The 15,077-nt window shown below is 41.5% G+C and overlaps 2 protein-coding genes across 2 annotated transcripts; one reads left to right on the plus strand and one right to left on the minus strand.

Moving 5' to 3' along the window:
• Nucleotides 1-941: 941 nt before the first annotated feature.
• rab3c (RAB3C, member RAS oncogene family) lies at nt 942-10,166 on the minus strand. Its single transcript, XM_070904663.1, has 5 exons — nt 10,149-10,166; nt 8,092-8,316; nt 4,569-4,687; nt 1,346-1,470; nt 942-1,132 (listed from the first exon to the last, which is right to left on the minus strand). Exons 1-5 carry the CDS (start codon nt 10,164-10,166, stop codon nt 942-944), a joined length of 678 nt encoding a protein of 225 aa, XP_070760764.1.
• Nucleotides 10,167-12,191: 2,025 nt separating this feature from the next.
• Nucleotides 12,192-14,409, plus strand: LOC139284702 (adenine nucleotide translocase lysine N-methyltransferase). Its single transcript, XM_070905055.1, has 5 exons — nt 12,192-12,359; nt 13,263-13,367; nt 13,485-13,625; nt 13,705-13,755; nt 13,864-14,409. Exons 1-5 carry the CDS (start codon nt 12,192-12,194, stop codon nt 14,047-14,049), a joined length of 651 nt encoding a protein of 216 aa, XP_070761156.1. The 3' UTR covers nt 14,050-14,409.
• Nucleotides 14,410-15,077: the final 668 nt, after the last annotated feature.

Here is a 15,077-nt window from a genome sequence, read left to right on the forward strand (position 1 = left end):
AAAACATTACATATGATTGACGTTTTTGGCAGCATGCTCATCGCATCAAACTATAAAGGGTCATCTTAGAGGCTAAGCACATAGAAATAGTTGCTTTTAAGATTTACAGATATACTAATCAGAGAAATCACACAATCTACAGACAGCAAAACATGGAATAGTACTCACATCAACATTATACATACTGGATTCATTCCAAAAGTAAGCATGACAGAGGAACTTACAGAGGCCGTGTTGGAGATGCTAAAAGGCCACTTTTTTTATCCAAGGTAGATGATTTTTAGATGACAAAGTTGCACTCAACAGTGACTCAGACATAAAACTCACACTCATGCAAACCCACACTCAACGTACTTTACAGTCGCACAGCAGCCACACACTCGTTACACAAAAGAAAGCCGCTACATCCTATAGTGCACTAAATCATAGATTTGGCAGCTTTAGGAGACAAAATAATCCTATAAAAGGAAAATACAGACTGTACAAAAAATAAAAATAAAAGAATCATTAAAGCACTCACTGACTCTATCTCTCATTTTATAATTATTCTAGGTCTTAAAGATTTTAAAGGTCTTAAGGATTAACTGTACATCATGACTATGGACTATTTCCAGCCTTATCAAACATACTTGGTTTATAACCATACTAACTAGCTGAAGAATGAGAATATGATGTCTCTATATTCTAAATATCCTGTAATGTTACACATTTTACAATAGCCATGTCTGTTTGTCTGGTTATTTGCTCTTGATATAAGGTGATAAAGTTGAGAGATAATACGACAGGATTTTTGTAATTCTACTACTAAACAGGGTTTGAACTGTAGTCCAGAGAAAGCAGCACTAGCAGGAGTGATAACGCTGAGGGAGAACAAAACTCTGCACACTCTACCACCTTACAGGACCAGGCACTGCCCTCCCTTTGCTTCCTGACACCAGTCACTAACAGTTGCATCCAGGCTGCTGGAGGGGCGGAGCGCTGTCTGTGAGTTTGGCAGTGGGAGCTCCCGTGGTGACGGCCGGATCAGTGTCCAAGCTCTCGGACATCTTGTCGCAAATTAGGTCAACGAGACGTTCAAAGGTCTGCTTCACGTTGATGTTGTCCTTGGCGCTGGTCTCAAAGAATTCAAAACCTTTGAAAGAAGAGGAGCAAGTAACATGAGAACATGAAGAGATGGGGGAATAAGATAGACATTTATGGTTTGATTTTTAGGAAAAGCTTCTTCTTGGCAGTGTGCAAGTGAAAAAAAAGGCAAATGTCACGCTTTTATGTCATGACAGCAATGTTATGATGATGCCACCTAATTTAAATAACACAAAGGGTTGAATGCTGCTGCAAGACTTACCCAACTGCTCTGCCAGCAGTCTGCCACTATCCACTGAGACTACTCTCTCCTCTTCCATATCACACTTATTTCCAGCCAGCACCACCTGAGCATTATCCCACGAGTAGGTTTTTATCTGGGTTGACCTGCACGTAATCACAAACAAATACAAAACCCCCCCGTCACAATCAAATCAATGCTGTTGCTGCGTTTTGTAAAAACCAGGATTGTGCCACTTTTTATTGGACAGAAATGGACATGAAATATGGCAGAGCAAAGGACACGATGTAAAGTTTGTTCGCCATTTGGACTGGTCATGAACAGCGATTACATCATCTTATGTTTGGCATTGTGAAATATTTGAGTCACTGATAGCAGCAGTGAAAAAGTGGGTCAACTGCTACTCTGTACCGAAAACAAGCAACCCCTGTTACTCAGATGTAGGTTATTATTTGGCATTTTCTAGCTATTTGATATTGATATATGTCAGATTTGATTTGATAGATTTGTTCTTTGGCTCCTGCTAACTTCTGATTGGTAAGCTGTTAATTTTATTGGTTATGAACATCCTGCTAGGTATACAGGGTGTTAGTTATGGTCACTGACAAGATGGGAGCGTATCTGTGTTCCCAGGGTTTTATGTTCCTCAGCGCAATATCCTCTTAATATGGCCCATTAAGGAGACCTTTCAAAGGGTTTCATGTTTTCAGCAATGGTTTTTCCCTTGGTCAAATGTTCAATGTATGTTTCCCTGGGTCAATATGTTGAAATCACCCACCTACAGTGTATAGCCATTTACTCCTTGAAACCTTAGCACTCAAATTTGAATCATTATTTGAGCTTTGTGTCTTAAGCCTTTAAGCAATCTATTAAGCTAGTTTGAGATTTCATTGTCATCATATCACTTAAGACAGACAGAAGAAAGAAACATAGATTTGTTTGTTGCATCCCAGATAGGACAACTAGATACTGTACATAACATAAGGCATTACCTGTACCATATATACTCTATGTGCTATATTATATGTAGCCATTTCAACATTCTCAAATGACAGGAAATGTACTGTGAGATTCCGCGAGGTGCTTGTACTGCTCTAACCTCCGAACAAATATCTCCTGTGGTGTTGCAGTGTGACTAAAAGTAGGGCAGCTAAAATACCACAGGCTGAAAACAGTAGAGAGAGACAGAGAGAGACAGTAAGAAAGGAAGGAAGAAACAACGACTCAGAAAAAGATAGAGAGAGAGAGCAGCATGATGTTGGCACTCCTCCTCTCGCTGTCCAGTTCTGACTTGTTATAGCGGTTCATATGTGGGTCATTTTGAATACAACTGCTGATAATTTTCACTGATGGGAAAACAAGTGTGTCTGTATCAAGTCTGACAGAGCGACATATGCAGGCTATAAAGGGTCTATATTTACCAGTCATTTTTGAACAGGCCTCTGGAGAAGAGAGGACAAATGAAAAAATGGAAAGTAAATGCTTTGAGATGGTTGCCGTAATAGAATGGTTTGTGTAAGGCATCAATTCATTTGCACGATTTCTTCAAAGTCCTACATTTTATGTCTGCGTTACAATATTTCCCTGTTTTGTCTCTGTCAGAGGCAGGAAATGAGCACGTCACAAGCTTAATTCAGCCACAGTCGGGGAAGGAGCCGTTGCCGTGGCAACCTCCTTTTTTTTTCCTACAACCTTGTCACAAGGAACAAGGGAAAGAGAAAGTGGAATTAAAGCCTGTGGCAAAGGCAAAAAGGAAGAATTCTGGTTATATGAAGGGTAAAAAAAAGAGAGAGCTTCTTCTCTTGTATACTGTTGACTGATTTGTGCACTGTCTGGTAAGTAAGCCCACAGGTAAGTCTCCAGGATTGTAGCTGCCAGTGACACACTTGGCTCCATTAATTAAGATATCACAGATGCTCAGACTGCAGTATTCCATCAAAGTGTCAGACGGGCCTTAAAAGAATAATAGGTGTGTCTGGCTCTGACCTCTCTTTACAAGAAAGCTATGTTTTTCTAGCGCATAATGACGGCAAATTTATTTCAAATCAAATACAAATCAAGTACAAATCAGCCTGATAATGTATATCAATTTAACACAATTCATGCTAATAATTAAGGGCTGCATCCCAGTTGTATGTTGTTTTCATCCCTAATTAAAGAACGCCAGGCTTTAAATATGTGTTCACTTATATTAAATGCAGCTGCTTTAGCTATGACAGGAGCTTTTTAAAGCAGCTGTCAAGTACTGCTAGCTAAGTGATGAGAGCCAAGCAGACACTGGCCTTAATAGTGATTGTCATAGTCCTACAATTGGTGCCAGCCACATGGCATGCAGGTGAAGCGTCGACTGCCAAAATACCTCCATCTATAAGTCAAGTCCATGTGAGTCACATCATCATTTCCTCGCAGCTAACATCATGAGAATATTACCATGATGATTCAGAAATCTTTGCTCTCAAAAATGCTCCTTCTGTGCTCCCATAATCTCTTTGGGCTGGCAGAGGGAGATAACTGTAGGACAGCAGGGCGTAAATAAAATGGAAGATGAGTTTCTCACCACAACACCTGTGGAGTGTCAGGGTGTAGGGAGAAAGATCAGCAAAATGTAAAGCACACATTATTCATCTCTAATGACAGAGCTGATATTCCTCTGTGTTTTGCCAAAGCGTCCTGGCTGTTGTGCTACACTGTTTACGCTGATGAGAACAAGCAAGAATCCTAACCCAGAAACCTGGTTTCTGCAGCCAATTGAACGCCGTCTTCCAAGTCCCGTTTTAGACATGAACGGATCATCATAAATCACTGACATTTGGGCTTTGGCTCTGAGTTACTGTTCAGCCTGCAGACGCTTGTATGACTCATGAATGGACGAGAGCCATGACCTTGACAAGTTTCCCATAGATCTCCAAGCCTGACAGTGATGCACACATGCACACTACATAACAAGACTGTCCAATATTAGAGAGAGAAATGGACAGTCGCTGTTAAGAGATAGGGATGGTAAACTTGTGTAGGTTTGCAGATTTGTCTCTTAAGAAGGAAAAACCCTGCACAATATCAAATGTGCAGGATATCAGCTGATTGCATTATAGCGACAAACAGGAAGCCCTTTTGAAATGTTGATCTGATGCTCATAACAATACAATATAATCCAAAGGAAGAGATGGGATGAGAGATGACGTCTACTCATAAAAATGGTCAAAAACAGACCAGAATTAACTCCGAAGAGCCCAAAACGACTCACCAGTCCTGCACAGCGCCAAAGGACTCCTCGTTGGTGATGTCGTACATTAGGATGAAGCCCATGGCCCCGCGGTAGTAGGCAGTGGTGATGGTCCTGTAGCGCTCCTGGCCTGCTGTGTCCTACACACAGACAACATGATTTAGCATTGCTGTTAGCCGGCTGACTGATATTTACACTGTCAGGCTCAGCAACATTGACGTGACCCTGCAAAGCACATATACTACACAATGGTACATTATTAATTTGCACCTATTTATACATACCAAGCAATTCTTTCACTCACATCTGAGCACAATTTAGGATGTGGTCTACATTTCTACATCCACATTTACTTATGGTTGTGTTTGACGTGTCCATGATGTGGAAACAATCATTATGCTAATTGCCTCACTGGCTTTGCATTGATAAGATGCCAAAAACAGCTATTCAGTTTTGGCTGATGTGATTGATTCTCTCCTCTCAATATAACAATCGCTCAGCTGTATTAAACCCTCCCTGGTGCAGTATCCAGTGCTCAGCTTATGGCATGCATTTCCTGGAAAAAGGGCTAAAAATAGTGGTTAAATGATTTAAACATTAAGAAACTGCTTGCTGTTCATGATTAGGCTGAGCAAACTGCTCAAAGGCAAAGCAAGCGAGTGATTACACGGCATTCGAGGAGTAGAACATTGTGCACAGATTACCCTAGAAACAAGCGCCCACTGCAGCCTTTGCTACGAGATGTCAATGAAAATGCTAATGGCTCCCGATACAGACAGGGGAGGCTATTCAACAGGGAGTGAGTCCAAGAGGCAGGAAGAGAAATGTGAGTTCAGGAATAGTTTTGTTTATTTGATCTTTATCCTCAAAGTGGTTTACCTGCCAGTAATTGCTCACAGATGTGTAGATGTGTTGTTTTATGATAAGTTATATAATAACAATAAATCCCAGTGATGTCCCTCCTGTTTATATTGTATGTCGACTGCGCTGTTGTTCCGCCCACAACAAGTGTGTTTGCAGGCTCCTGTGAATCATGATGGAGGACTTCTGGCTGCTCTACTTGGCTCTTGTTAAACAGAAGCCCGACAGGCAGCACCGGATTGTATTTGCCACAGTGGTTTTGCTCTCTATCAGTCTGCACATGGCAGCAACAGTGTGCGTGTTATAGCCAGAGGACGGCTCTGACCTTCACTCCACGGAGAGAGAGAGAGCTCACAGCCTGCCGAACGTCCACACACACACCACAGCTAGGACCTTTTGTCAGTTTACAATAACACCAGAAATGCATGTGAATGTGTGCATATTTAGTCTTTTTTTGAGTGACATTCTGAACAACATAAAAGAGGATGATGAATATGTTTCATTGATTTTTTTTCACGGTTACTGTAGATGTACTGAGTCATGATACAGTATGTACCAGTCATCTGAATGTTGTTTTAACCTCAGTCTTTTATTCTTGTTTGAATTGTAAGTCTTAGACATTTCAGTAGCTTATTGATTCTTGCCCAAATGACCTTTGCATTTCCAGGCTATTTTAGTGAGCCGGTTCGCTTGTTCTCAGTTAAAAAGACAGGAAAAGCAGGACAGGAAAAAGGAAAAAAAATGCTGAGTCCCGTGAATTGGAGCTCCTTGAAAAGCTTCGCTTGTAGTCTGCAGCTCACCAGAAATCAATCCAAGAAGCTGACTACTTCAAGTGGAGAGGCAGTGAGTGGAGGCTGACACTCGCCTGAACTCTTCTACATTCAGTAAAGTAAGTTTGGGTTCTTCACGACGCTCATCTTGGCAACGTTCAGCGCTGTGCTTCATTCACTAATACGACAACAGGGACGACGTTACGCACTCTGGCGCTTTTATTTCTCAGCAGATTAATGGTGTGACCACCACAATGACATTAGCCAATAGCCATCACCTTAAATGGCCACTTACTGTAAGTCTCAGCTCTCTCTGAGCCCAATTAAAAAAAGACAGGCCAATTATGTGGATGCAAGGGCAATCCTTTTCTCTCTCTGAAAATGCTTGTCTTTGCTAATGATGAAAACACATTGTCCCTATTAGCCAGTCATTTGACTGTTCAAATCCAGTTTTCACATCCTGCTGGAGCGCTTCTTCTGTCTCTTCATGTGATTAATGAAAAAACACCAAATGTCTGGGGGGATGGCTAATTGCTGCAAAAGACAACTATTATGACAGGAGAGAGCAAAACCTCTGAAGGAAAGCTGGCATTTGGTGTACAGAAAGAAAGAAAGAAAGAAAGAGAGAGAGAGAGAGAGGCAGGAAAGGAAGTGAAAGAAACAGATTACATATGTATCCCCTCACTATCTCAGAGGTATTCGAGACAATCTGCTTTAACAGCTCAGATGAACTCCTAATTAAACAGCCTCAGACATTCTTCAGTTTCCCACACATTCTGGGGAAGGTGTTGCTTCTGTGTTCTTCCCCGCTGTGTGCCAAACTAACACTTACTAGTCTCCTGTCAGTAATGTTGAGACTTCCATCTGTCTCCGTACTTACATCACAGTGTTAAACCAGGAAATCACAATACAGCCTCTCCTGAAGCTTTCTCCAATTAATTAAGCACACAGCTGATGCGCCACATGTTTTTAAGACTAAAGAACTGAAGATATTTTTGTGTGGAAACGCTGAAATGGAAACACTAATATTATAAAATGACATCACTTTATGTTAGTGAAATGGTCCTTTTTGTCTAAATTGATCTTTTAAGAAGTCCTGTATTGTTGTTTATCTACCCACAAAGCTGAAATGGTGACAGAAGAAGGATTGGATTGATAGAACCTTGACTAAAATTGAATTAATGCATAGGTAATCCCGTGTGTGCAGGACTTTTTTTTGTATGGCAAAGCATACAGCCGTCAAGTCACAATCTGTCACAGTCCTTGAAACATATTGATCAACAGAGAAAGATATGGGAAGGTCAGGAGACAGTGGGCTCTGGGCATAGATTGACAGCCTTTTGCAGACAGGAGTCACTCTGCAGGAACACAAAGACGGCAAGAACAAGAGAAACTGGGGGGGGTGGAAGCCCCTTCCCCCTTTGAGCTTAGGAAGTCCTCCAAGAGACCTTGGAGGACATGAGAAAACAGATTTCTTCCAGACATTAACTGTGTTTCAACATGCAAATGCTCTCGATTTAACTGAATTAAATGGAAACGTGTGCATGGTTGGCATGGGAGAAGAAACTGTGACATGAAAGCAAAACGTAACTGTGGCTTGTTGTACGTTGCTGCTTTGTAGTCTAGAAATGTGTTTCCTTTCTTCTGTAAATTACCATCATTAGATCATGTACAAATCTTATATAGAGTTTGGCTTTCTAAATAGAAGGATTTATAGGATAACAAACAGGCTCCTCAAGAGTTAACAGCAAATAAGTTTTTATCTAGTGTTGACCAGCCAAGGAGTGCAGGATAAGCAGAAATAACATATATTTGATATCTATATTCCACTTGTTTCATCTGGTTGGGTCAGGAATCAAACATTTTGTGGCTCACTTCTAAATGTTTAATGATCGGCTGTTAATATTTCATACCCAGATCTGCAGCTTGATCCTCTTGTCATTCTTGTACACAGTCTTCACTTTGAAGTCGATTCCCACTGTGCTGACGAAGGCCGAAGTGAAGGCGTCATCGGCGTAGCGGAACAGGAAAGACGTTTTGCCCACACTGCTGTTGCCGATGATCAGCAGCTTGAACATGTAGTCAAAGTTTTGGTCCCCTCCCTCTCCCTTCCCTTTCACATCCTGAGTGGCAGCCATCTGCAAAAACAAAAAGAGACGCTGAAAAGATCGCATTGTGGGCTTCACCTTGAGTTAATGTGAAGCTTTTCAGAACTGTGACGAGAAACATTAACATTATTTGTTTTTAAGTTGACCCTCAACTATTTTACAAAGCAACTTCTAGTTGATGTACACAGGCCAGGAAGTAGAGCTAGATGTTGTACACAAAGTGCAGTAAGCTTGTTGTACAGGCCGCAGATCAGCAGTGACAGAAGGCTGTGTCAGGCAAACCAGCATGACCAACACAGCAAGCTGTTGTATTGATGAGTATAAGATAACCAGGATTTTAAAAAGCAGAGTTTGTCTAACTGTCGAACTGTCTAAACTAAAGGATTATTATTAATTGTCTTAAATTACAGAGCAATATTTAGCTCATAAATACAATCCAGAATCTGTACTTTTTATATAGCTACTGGAAAAAATGGTGTTTTTCATTTTCAAAGTGGACCTATTTTATATTGGAACAAAACATGTTAAACTTCACTCTATTGTTTCAATTGTGGTACAACCATTTTACATCCCAATTCAAATGTTAGTGTGTGATGTTTTCCTACTAGAAATACAATCAGATTTCACCAGACATTATACCCTCTTCCATATTAAAACTGCCATAGCTTACTGTTGTACAGAGAGTATAATATAGATGAATATTTCACCTTAACAAGCATCTACACTGAGCATTTCCGTGCAAGCTGTCAGCGGTCAACGACCTAAGAGGACAACAGTGCTACGAGCAAAATGACAAGAGCACAGTCATCTCTGCTCCAAGGTGAATGTTTTGACAAAGCCGTTGCGCCTATATGCCAAACATGGTCAGCCAAGCTCTCCTGGTAGCCTATCCAGTTATAAAAGATGCCGGACCTCGATTCTTTCACATCCTGCACCGGGCTTCTGTGGCTTCCGTGTATGAAAAAAACACCGCTGAGACAGTATTTGCAAGGACACTGCTTTCAAAAATACCAGTGCAATGCTGGCATTTACACACACCACGATAAAAAAAAAACCCCAGACGATCTAATATGAAATGACACGATGTGGCAGAGAGCAGGGAGCTGCATGCCAGCTAATGTTAGACAAGCAATTCTGGGCAGGAGGTCATTTTATCTACCACTGAAATTCTTCCATATGACTATCAATAAATGAAACTACCAAAACGCGTTGAGGACATTGCGTGAACAAACCTGTTTTGAAGGCCTCGGCTCTATCTGTATCTGCCCCTGTTTTGCAGAATACGCTTTTTATATTTGTGTCTAATGCAGGCGTTGCTTTCCTTCCCCCCTCTGTGTCTCTCTTTCTCTTTGGAGCGCCGACCAATTTCAGCACCTGGGAGCTGTCCCCTCCGCTTCGGATGTGGCACGCGCCCCTGAGCTGACGAGGCTGGCTCGCGTGAGATGAGCACGAGCAAAGGAAAGTGCGTTTTGTGCGTGTTTCTGACGTCACCGGCAGGGGGGGGGGGGGGGGGGGGGGGTCAAGAAGATGGGGGTTGTAGTTTTTGCGCAGTATCAGCGACATCAAACGTAGATATTCGACTACATTACTCGGCATGCAGCGCATTACAGCTGCCAACAGCTGTATGATTTACTGTGGAAGCGCAGGAAAAACCTTTTGTAGTTCGTGTTAATAAGCAGCAGACATGTAGGCCAATCGCTCCCCATCACGCAGGAACAAGACTGCAATAAAACTGGACACCTTTGTTCAGCGTCTCTATGCTCAGCACACGTGTATTAACGTCAGATGCTCTCTCTCTCTCTCTCTCTCTCTCTCTCTCTCTCTCTCTCTCCATAACCTCATTGTAAAATAATGCATCTTACCTTCCCATACAAGTCCATTTTGGCTTCAATGTGTGTCTGTTTTAAAAATTCACTCCAGTGGCTATAATAAACTCCCAGCTGGGCAGCATTTTTTTTTCAGGAAGCAAATATAATGGCCTCCCCTGTTTTACGTCACTCTCGGTGTGTCTTGCCCCCCCCAATGCAGCCAGCACCGCTTCAGAGAACAAGCGGCTGAGCAAATAAGGAAGCCTGAGTGGTGAGGAATATTATTATTATTGTGGCCCTTTCAATGGGAGCAAGTGCAGCGTGAGGCCGCGGCGGAAGTGGAAAAAAGGGCATCTTTGCAATTGTAATCACATCGGCCCTCTTTTAAGCGGATTATAAAACCTGCATAATTAATTTGAGAGGTGCAAATGAGAAACGATTGTCAAAAGGAAGTGAGGACCAGTGCGCTCATATCAGCAGTTTGTCTGAGCGTGTTTCTGTGAGCATCTAAATAACAAGCCTGAACTATCTCCTGCATCTCACACCTGCAGCAGACATTGCTTATTAAGTCCACCATGCGCCACCACAGTGAGACACAACAGGCATTATATAACCGTGATCATCTTGCATTAGCCCTGGCTTGTATTAGCCGGTTAGCAGACATTTGGTAGGGCGTGTATGAAGTTACAGGGCGGGGTATGGAGCTGACTGACTGCCCTTTGACTGGAGGATCTGTGTGCGCAGGCTGCCGAGTGCGCAGCAGAAGAGGGGGCGGGTCAGGTAGGCTGAACAAACATGTCTGTCTCTACACATTTTGTATTGTAACATCACAAATGTGCCAAAGCTATACGCCCATGCGTGTGTATCATGCTCATAAGTGGGTTAATTATTCATTTGTTCGATTACTTAATACAAATTACTAATATTTTGCTCCGATTTCCAGAATCAGAAATCCTAAACAACCTGTCAGTGTGTTTGTTTGCTGCTTTGGGATCATTTATAGTGGTGGAGCTCCTCTTCTTAATAAACAGAGCTGTGGTTTCAGGTACAGTTTCAGTACATGGCCTAAGAGAGTGGTAAACAAAACTTTTCTAGAGGTTTCTGCGTGAGAAGAGGCCACTGTGGCACCACCTGCTGTTGGAAAAGGTGCTGTGGTGATATTTTGTCTTGGCTGGCTGCCCTGTGGTACTGATAAGCCCACTGACCTCTTGATAGTGGAGCTGAGCTATATCTGTTTACAGAGGGAGACTTTTTGGTTATTTTTATCCTGGCTAACCTTACCCTATTTTAATGTTTCCAAATGAAATGCAACAGTTTGAGATATCTAGATGACAAATGTTTTAACAAAATTAATTAATTATAGTGTTTTAAAAAAAAAAATTGTACCTTTATGTTTTTAGTTCGACTTTCACAGACTGGATTATTTCAAGACCTTAATGTATTCTACTTGGAAATACTCTTTACAAAACATTACAGTCTATCTTGTGTATCCAGGGAACATTTTAGAGCTTGACCGATAAATTGGCCGGTCCGATATAATTGCCAATAGTGGTTTCAGTGTAGCTATATGTCGGCCAACAAGTAAGAATGAAATTGAAAAGGTTTGAGGGCATTCAGAAACAGTGTCTTCATTACATAGTTTGTCGAGCAGGGAGCACTGACAGGTTTATCCACCGTAAAATGTCTAGCCTGATAGCCAGACTGAATTGCTATCATTCATGCTTGTCACCATTTTTCAGCTGCTATTTTTCACGAGTCTAGCTAGGTTGCTAGCCTGCTAGCTAGCTCGCTCTGTAAGACATGGACGTCCCCATTCTGAATCCCACCTACTGAGCTCTGATTGGTTTTCCGGTTGGAGAAACAGTCATCCAATATAAATGATCCATATCAAAATGTTTATGTTATGTGTTTCTATAAAAAAAAGAATATCTGCTGCTGTATCATTATCCGATTTTTAAAAATCAATATCGGTCTTGACATCAGTAATCCAGTATCGGTCAGGGATATTTCATTACAGAATAGTAACCTTTTTTTACAGGCTGCAGTAATATCTCCCCTCATGTGTTGTATTTTTAACCATATTGGTGACAGTTTGCAATGGAGGACTCCATCGAGGTGATTCTGCAAGACCATAGCAGGGTCCCTTCTACCAACAGACACCATCCCGTCGTGTCGGCCTGCCTTGGCGCTCTGTTCACAGGCCTGTATGGAGTATGGAGCCTGTTTGTTATGCCTGGCTTCCGCAAGATCCCGTGGAACCTCAGGGTGCTTGAGATTTCCTTTTTTCTGTTTTTACATGCTTTGCCTTCTTTCCACCCTTTGCTGCATGTTTGTGTGAAATCAGACAGAACATAATGTGCGCATTAATGATAATTTGCTTATTTTGGAGCATAGTGCTCTGTGCTAGCAACAAATGTGGATAAAGAAGAAAATGGTAAGTCTATAATCGTGATTATGTTTTATGGAGAATTGCACCATCTTGTACAGTATGTTAAAATGAAGTGCATTTTGTGCAGAGATCCATCCACTATTTTTCTTCACTGTCAGTACAAGATGTACACGAAAACCTGATGATCAGGAGCAGATTATCAGACGTTAGGTAACCATGAAGACATTTGTTGTTGCATGGAGAATCTGAATTTGTTCTGACATTTTAAAGCAAAGAGAAGCATTGCTTTTGTGCTTATGATTAATATATCTCTGACCTGTGTTTTTTGGATTAATGACATGATGCTTTGTTTTTCCTGCCAGCTATATCTCACATAAAACATGTAATGCTAAGAGAAAAGTGGAAATTCACATGGTCACAGATTAAACACAGTTTACCTCAGCTAGAAACAAGAGAGATAGCTGCTGAGTCTGTCATTCAGACAGATATTGTGGAGCAGTTCCACCGACAGTGACTGGGAGATCAGATTCAAGGTTATAGTCACAGCACTCCGGAGACTTGACTGTTGTGAGCAGAAGTTAATTTAATACGAAACATATGCAGAGATGTTCTCACATGAAAAAGAAGACATTCATGTTGCTAGTGTTTGGTTGTCATGAATAATACACTACGGTTGTAATGTTCCCTTTCAGTAGAACATAATAAAGGCATATCTACAATAGGGGGACTGTGATTTCTGTCACATGTATTGACTCACTGTATGATTTACTGTGGTCTAGGTTCCTTATCTGCCCTCCAGTAGAGATCAGACAATGAATGTTATGAAGCTGCTTGAGGGACGAACAGGTCGCTTAGCAGATCTGGGATCCGGAGATGGAAGACTGGTTAGTGAGCAGCATATGTTTCAGAAACAATACATTGATATGGTGTCAAAATGTAGAGATCTGAAGTCTGAGTATGTATTGTAGTTGTATTTTACATTATCAGATTTAATATTCCAGGTGTTGGCGGCCTCTTCTGCTGGTCTCCAGTGCACAGGGTTTGAGATTAACTCCATTTTAGTGGCCTATGCCAGGAGCAAGTCCTGCTGGAGAGGAGTGCCCTCCAGCAAGGCGACCTTTGTTAAAAAAGACTTCTGGAAGGTAAGACCCTAACAAAAATGATTGCATTCTTTAACCCTGATTAAAGTTGTTATATGTTTGTGTCCTTCTTATTTCATAGACGGATTTATCTACGTACAACAATGTGACAGCTTTCCTTGCTCCAGGAGTGGTGCGTTTTCCTCCTATTAATTATTTCCTTTCCCTTCCTGTAGTTCCTTTTGATGCCGTACATGTATAAGATTGCAAAGTGACTGATTCAACCTTTTCTGGTTTACAGATGGGGTTGCTGGGTGAGAAGCTACTGAAAGAGCTTCCTGATGATGCACGTATCATCTCTTGTCGTTTTCCTTTCCCCAACTGGCCACAACAATTGTCTGTCGGCTCCGGACTTGACCAGACTTTTGCTTACGACATCGACAGCGTGCGCTCACGCCTGAGAAACGCACCGAGCCCAGCGGAGTAATAAGTCACAGTCTCTGGTTTGTTTTATTTTCCAGTACAAGGAATACCATACAAACAAAACACATTTTTAGCAGGTAATCATAAAAAAAACTTGTTGATGTCTGTCAGTTATGAGCACTGATCAGGAGTGATGCTTTTGAACATTGCAAGGATGAGAGGGACTCTGACTAAGCTAGATGTCAGGATGATTTTGACATCACTTAGACTGCAGTATTTGTTCTTTTCACTGCCAGAACAGACTGAGCCTTTGCCGTATTGCTGACAATCTTGTTGCAAATACCATCATGTGGCTGTGGCTGTAGCTCTCACTAATCATTTTACTTCCACATCAACATTAATAAACCTCCTTGGTAGCATGATACAGGGGGGATTGTGAGGTTGATGCGTTTGTATGTTATTTAATAGTTTTGTCCCACTTTGCTTTTGTGGGGTTGTAGTTGGATTCATATGTTGTGTTTACTTGTGTTTGTTCAAAACATGAATGCATATGTCTCCAGCTCAAGGCCATTCTGACAGTTAGATGCACAGACGTTTTCATGTTGTGCACGGCCACCTCAGGTGGTCTTAAATAATTATCTGTGCCACCTGACCCTTGCGGGTCAAATGGACTATGTAACTGGGTAGAGACATAGGCACTTTAGTCTAAGAACCATGGCTATATGTGTAACCCTTTGTTTGTTAGAAGTAAAACTTAAGAGATTTCAATGAAATTATCTGGACAGTTAGGCCACTTGCATGAGACCATGAGATACAGAATTTTGAACGTTTTCCTATTTTCTCATGAACAATGTCTGGCTCTGATATTATTTTGACACAGATACAAATGCAGACTAAATTTCCTAAACATTTGCATTTGTTAAGATAACACATTTGAGGGATTGAGTAGCCTTGGTGGAGGAATTTGCTCTCTAAGCCTTGTGCATGTCACTTAAACTGTCATACTGTAGCACCTGCAGTGAGCAAACTAGAACAACTCAAATCTTCCAGTGTACTGCAACCTCTACAACCTGTCCACCCATACCGCTGCTC

This window comes from Enoplosus armatus, chromosome 4 (assembly GCF_043641665.1).
Source record: "Enoplosus armatus isolate fEnoArm2 chromosome 4, fEnoArm2.hap1, whole genome shotgun sequence".
NCBI classification, from domain to species: Eukaryota; Metazoa; Chordata; class Actinopteri; order Centrarchiformes; family Enoplosidae; genus Enoplosus; species Enoplosus armatus.